General features: G+C 53.9%; 1 protein-coding gene across 1 annotated transcript; it reads right to left on the bottom strand.

Annotated features, from left to right (window-relative positions):
* Positions 1–2743: 2743 nt before the first annotated feature.
* On the bottom strand, positions 2744–4320 carry LOC125556509 (putrescine hydroxycinnamoyltransferase 3-like). Its single transcript, XM_048719230.1, has one exon. It carries the CDS (start codon positions 4150–4152, stop codon positions 2848–2850), a length of 1305 nt encoding a protein of 434 aa, XP_048575187.1. The 5' UTR covers positions 4153–4320; the 3' UTR covers positions 2744–2847.
* Positions 4321–6000: the final 1680 nt, after the last annotated feature.

Genomic DNA, 6000 nt, shown 5'->3' with positions numbered 1-6000 from the left:
TTGTGGAAATCTTGTTGTGAATTGAAACAAAAGATTGTTCCTCTGGATGTTGCCACACAACAGGCTGAATACACGAGCTCTTCTGCAGAGAAAACACTTCTTTATTGCAGATTATGCATGTGTAATGTGTGGCCAACTGGCCATCAAGTCGTTGAAACTAGAGATCACTTGTTCATGCATTGCCCCTTTGCTCAAATTTGCTGGACATATCTCTGTCCCACTTGGTCACACAATTATTCAAGATTACGGATGATATTAAGCTTAAGCATCTTCTGCATGTACCTTATTACACGAAGCTCATCATCCTAGTATCTTCGGTCATCAGGACCACAAGAAACGACTTCATTTTCAAAGGTATTACACACACGAACAAATTTAAGGAAGAACTAAAATGGCTCTCATTCAGAGCCAAAAAGAAAGAGTACAGTTAGTTTGAGGGATGGACCAACTCTTTCAGATAATTGTGTCTGAAAAGAAAGATTGGGCTTAGAGAATCTTCAGTCGCGCCCCTAACAAAGCCCCCAGGCGACTTTTCGGCCGCCGGCGTCAAAAAATCGGCCCAGTTGCGCTTTCAAGGGTCCAATTTTTGCCGGCTCGGGCCGAAATTGGTGCCGGTAGACCCAACCCGAACCCGGCACGCTGGGGGGCACCGGGCGAATCGTTTTTGGCACAAAAGAGCTGCGGGCCCTCCTTGCCAGCGACTCGTCTCGCTTCTCGCCGCTTCGTCGTCCTCATCGCCTCGTTTCCCGCGGCGAATCAATGCCAAAAAGCTGCCGCACGCTGTCGTGCCGGTCAGCCTCCGCCATTGATGCCTCACGGACGGCGCAGTGAAGGCATGACGACGCGCGTCCCCGCGCATGCCATGCGTAGACGAGGCGGCCACGCGTGCTCGCGCCGCCTCCGCCTATATAAGCCGACCCCAGCGCGCCGGTGGCACGCACAGAGTCTCCACCACCGACGCGCCCTCTCTCCCCTTCCTCCCTCTCCCCTCGCCGTCCCAGTTCAAAGAAATGGCCGAACGATTCCCAGGCGACGGCGCGGCGGCGAACGGCTTCGGCCGCCGCCACCTTCACGAGGACGAAGCTCGGCTCCTCTTCGAGGCCGAGTACCCGGTCCCGCCAGACATGCGGGTGCCCGGGGCATGGAGAATCAGCGCCGGCGGGGTCCCGGTGCCACCAGCGCCCACCGGGGCGGCCCGTCGTGCGGAGATCGCGCGTATCCGCGCCTCTCTGCCACGGGCGGCGAGGGAGGAGCCACGCTACGTCCCCGACAGCCCGCTCTGGGAGCTGTACTTCCGCCGCCGTCACGCTGAGCAGCTCGAGGCCACCAACAGCGTCATGCCCTACGGCAGGCTCAACTCCGAGGGGCGGCGCCGATGGTGGGGCATGCCCGGCCGCACGCTGGAGGCCATCCTCGAGTACATTGAGGGCGGCAACACGCCGAGGCTGGAGTACCCCTCCCCCCCTCCCGTCCTTCTCTCGCCGCCGTGGGAGCTCGTGGACGCCGAGGCGCATGGACCCCGGGGCATCCTCCTCCTCGTCCGGTCGGTCGACCGGCTCTCCGTGCCTCCGCCCCATCAAGCCGGAGCCCCAGGACACGCCCGTCAATCCGGAGCCCCAGGACACGCCTGTCAGCCGGCGCACCTGCAGCTCCGGTATCCGCATCGCCGACTCCACCCCCGCTTCAGGGCGCCTCGTCCTCGTCACGCCCAAATCGGAGCCCAGCCTCCCCCCGGAGTACGAGGAGATAGCCCGGCGCGGCTTCTCCGACGCGGACGCCCTGCGGTGGGCGCGCAACGACTACCTCCGGACTGAGATGGCCCGGCAGACCCGTGCCCTAGAGGAGATCGCCACCCGCAAGCGTGGGCGCGAGGACGAGCACGGCGTCATGATCCTCGATAGCGACGACGACGAGGACGCCGTCGGACCGTCCAACCCGCCGCGCCAACCGGGGGAGGGTTGCAGCAGGGACGGCGGCCACGACGGAGGCGACAACGACGACAACAGCGGCGGCGGCGACTACACGCGGTTCTACAGCCTCCTCGGCATGTAGAACTGTAAGGGCGGTGGCCGGCGAGGAGCGGCGAGGCGAGCGAGACGGCGGGCGGGCCTAGTAGTGTGTTTTTTCTTTTTGTAAAATACTTTAAATATGTATGAGCGGGCGTGTTTGTGCCGTGTTTGGTTGAATTTGGTTTGAACTCGCCGTGTTTGTGCCGTTCAAAAAAATCCCGTGGACGCCGCGACTGGTTGACAACACGCCCCCAACGCGCGTTTTGCGCCGGTACGTCCTCAGGGGTGATTTTTAACGCCTCCTGAGGGGCCAACGGCTAGAGATGCTCTTAGTTCAACCAGGATCTCCCCAGACGCTGCCATGGTGTTTCTCTTACTGTTGTTGTCTCATTCTTAGTTTCTTTTTGCTAACTTTTATGTGTAGTCTTTATTTTCTTTTTGCTCTTTTGTAAAACCATTGCATGTACCACTTATTTAAAATTTGATAAAACATACGCAACAGAGCCCTGTTGTTTCCCACAGAAAACAAAATACACTTTCATTTTTGTAATCTGCTCCATCTTAAACAGCTTTTTAGGAAAATTATGTAATTAATTCAGTGATTTTCTAGTTTAGTGTTCAAGTCGGATCAAACAGTAGGTAAGATAAGGTATATTTGTTTATAATGGAACTTGTTTGATCCGAAAATTCGTGTTAATAGTATACATGATAACAGTAGCACTATACAATTCTCAACGAGAAGAAGAAAAAACATATTTTTGGCCACCCTCTCAATAATAAATGAAATAATGTATGTGCCTTGCTCACTGTTTCTTCGACTAATTCACAGTTAGGCCACCTACTCCATGGAGTAGCAGCATTCTTTGAACGCTTGAAGGTTATCTTGGAATAGGGGTACGAAGGCATCGACGCTGCCGTCGCCGAAGTTCGACGGCGCGAGGAAAAGCATCCCCTCCGTGGGGAAGTAGGCCGGCATGAAGTAGCTCGGGCTCCCCGTGCCGAAGTCCAGCTCGTAGAACGGGAACGTCAGCCAGCTGTCCACCTCCACGTCCGGACAGTGCGCGTCCTTGCAGACGGCGCTCCGCGCCAGCCCCTCCTTCTCGGCGGCGCCGGAGGTGGCGAAGTCGACGAAAGATTGGAAGTAGGCGCCGTCCACCCTCGCCACCTCGTCGTGGATCACCTGTGCGGCGTGCTTCAGCGGCCGGTTCAGGAGGTCGCCCACCGTGGACCGCGGGAACGCCCAGAGCACCATGTTGCCGAAGTGCTCCGCCGGCTGGCCGAGCCGGTGCCGCCCGTCCACGGACAGCCGGATCTTGGAGGTCTCTTCGGGGCTCAGGTCGCGCGCGCGCGTCATGGTGCGCCACAGGTGGGCGAGGATGGTTTCGAACCGGCTGAACGGCCGGCCGCGCCCTTCGGACGCCTTGGCGCGGAGACCGGCGATGAAGTCCTTGGAGAACTGCGCCTTGTGGATGACGATGTTGTCGGCGGCATCGCCGTGGTGACCGACCACGTCGGTGGGCGACGGCATGTAGTACTCCCTGTTGCGGTGGTCGTGCTCCACGCGAGGCGACGAGCGTGGCTTGAATAGCTCCGCGTGGTGGTGCACTGGCGGGAGACCCATGGGGAGCCCCCTGGTGGCGCGCCCCCAGGCCACGAGAAAGTTGCTGGTGGCGTGGCCGTCGGCGACGACGTGGTTGGACGTGAACCCTACAGCGAGCGAGCCGCACCGGAACCTTGTCAGCTGCAGCAGCACCACCTCCTGGTGCTCCGCCTCCAGGTCAGGATGCAGCTTCAGAAGCTCCGGCGTGGGCTTCGAGGGCGCAATGTCGACGAGGTCGGCGTCCACGGTCGCCTCAACCAGGCGCGCCCCACGGTCGTTGAGGATGACGGACGGCGTGCCGTCGGGGGACTCGCCGAGCTGCCCGGCGAAGGCGCGGTACTGGGCGAGGACCATGGCAAGGCCCTTCTCGATGGAGGCGGTGGTGGGCGCGGGCGGCGCGAAGGCGTAGATGATGGCCATCTGCATCTCGAACGTCACCTTGTCGAAGATGGACAGTGGAATGTACTCGGTGGCCGGCGTCGGCGCTTCGCCGGCAGTGTAGGCAGGCTTGACGAGCTTGGAGCTCAACACCTTGACCTCCATTGCTGTGTATCGGGGCAGCAGTTTCTCTGTCGCTAATCAAGTTTGATCGGCCGGCGAGAATGATCAAAAGTTTGCAACAGAGAGCTTGTAGGAGTACGTGGAGGCTTTGCTTATTGCTTGCCGTCTTGTACTCTTGTGTTGTGTTGTATGATTTGGTGGTCGTCCTGATGCTGGTTGTAAGATTATAGGAAGTCTGGAACACGCTCGCGGGAAACGGTAGCCGGTAGGTGAAATCAAACCCCCGTAAGTGTAGTTGAGACTTGACCTGGCCCGCCTGTACTGTAATCCATGCTTGTGTTTTGACTATTGAACGGGCTGTTACCCAGAACGTGCAAATGTCACATGTTCCTACTGTTTCCCTCATGGCGTGTTGTGGTGGAACTTAAGTGTGTTAGGATGTAGCGTGGCGTTGTACTTACGCTTACTTGTATTATTTCTCGACAACGTACTCACGTGTGTTTGTCCGGTTATCCTGAATCAGCTTTGCATGAAGGCCTCCTCACTACCTTGTATTATTAAAGGTATACTTTATTTATAAAGCAGTGTGAAAGGCTGTTCCAAGAGTTTGCCTTCAATAAAAACATGTTGAAGAGTGGACAATGAGTTCCACAATTATGTCACTCAATTAACGCACAAAAATGAATAAAATCAAACTTCCTTGCCACATATGTCTTGGTTTCAGTTTTTCTTCCTTTTGAAATTAAAAGTTAAATAGAATAGTTATTTCCTAGTCAAGTATTAATAGCCGTCCGACTCAATATTTCACTTGCAGTTATCGCTAGAAATAGTCTTTTGGCAAGTTAAATAGAATAGTTATCACTCTTACATATTTGATGAACCAGCAGTGAGCTATGTTTTTCTCCGACGGGCATGGCTCTGTCGGAAACAATGTGTTCACCAAGAAAGGACGAAAGACGCAAAAAAGCGGGGAAAACTATGGATGTTTGAGTTAGTAGTTTTGCTAATTAAGAATGAATTGGTGAGGAGTGCTTTTGTAATTACTGACGTTGGTGTTGATCACTAGAGTTTTGGCATTAGATAAGCATGGTTTTGCTAGAGGCGGCGAACCCCGGTTTGCCGAAACAGATGGAAGGTTTTATATTATGAAAGGAAACGAGTAGTAAAGAGATGTCTGCATACACATTAGATATTCGTGACTTTGGTAGAGGCGGCGAACGATTATTCGCCAAAAGTATTGGAAAATAGTATATATTCGATGGTGGTCGTAAAGGCATGCCCGCATACACATGACGGTGTACGTATTAATCTGTGGGTTTTGACATCATCTCCCCATCAGTCAGTGCGTCTAAATCATCAAAACGCAGCCGAGACGAACCTGCCCGTGACCGTGAGGATATATATATATCAGTTGGTGGAGAGTTTGGGAGCAAGTTGACATTGTGCTAACCGTGAGCAACTTGTGTTGGTCTAATTTGTCTGCCCCCTTTTGCGTTCTCTTTTGCATTGATCCATGTTTGTATTTAACTTGATAATGACGTATTGGTTCATGCATTCGTGCTGTCTGTTTAAGCACAAGTATACTAGCAAGGTGCAAGGAGAGTGTAGCCATGCGTGAATACTTGTGAATGAAAATCTAAATAACATGTCAAGAAATTACAACAGAGAAACTGTGAATAAAGTACGTACAAAACTTCTTCCGCATCCAAATATAATTACTGCACCCTTCAGTAGACAGACAACGGCAGAATTCGCAACAATCAACAAAACCATCTCGCTCAATCCGTGTTCAGTTTATAATGGACACATAACAATGGATACTCATCTAAACCATCTCGCACCATTGCATCTCAGAAAGGGTAAAAACACAACTGAAACAATCAAGTACTC

This window comes from Triticum urartu, chromosome 5 (assembly GCF_003073215.2).
Source record: "Triticum urartu cultivar G1812 chromosome 5, Tu2.1, whole genome shotgun sequence".
Lineage (NCBI taxonomy): Eukaryota > Viridiplantae > Streptophyta > Magnoliopsida > Poales > Poaceae > Triticum > Triticum urartu.
Note: the sequence above shows the minus strand (reverse complement) of the source record. Positions and strands in the feature narration are given on the sequence as shown.

Bases quoted from the DNA above. Each gene is read 5' to 3' on its own strand.
- LOC125556509 (XM_048719230.1), bottom strand. From the start codon at position 4,152: ATGGAGGTCAAGGTGTTGAGCTCCAAGCTCGTCAAGCCTGCCTACACT.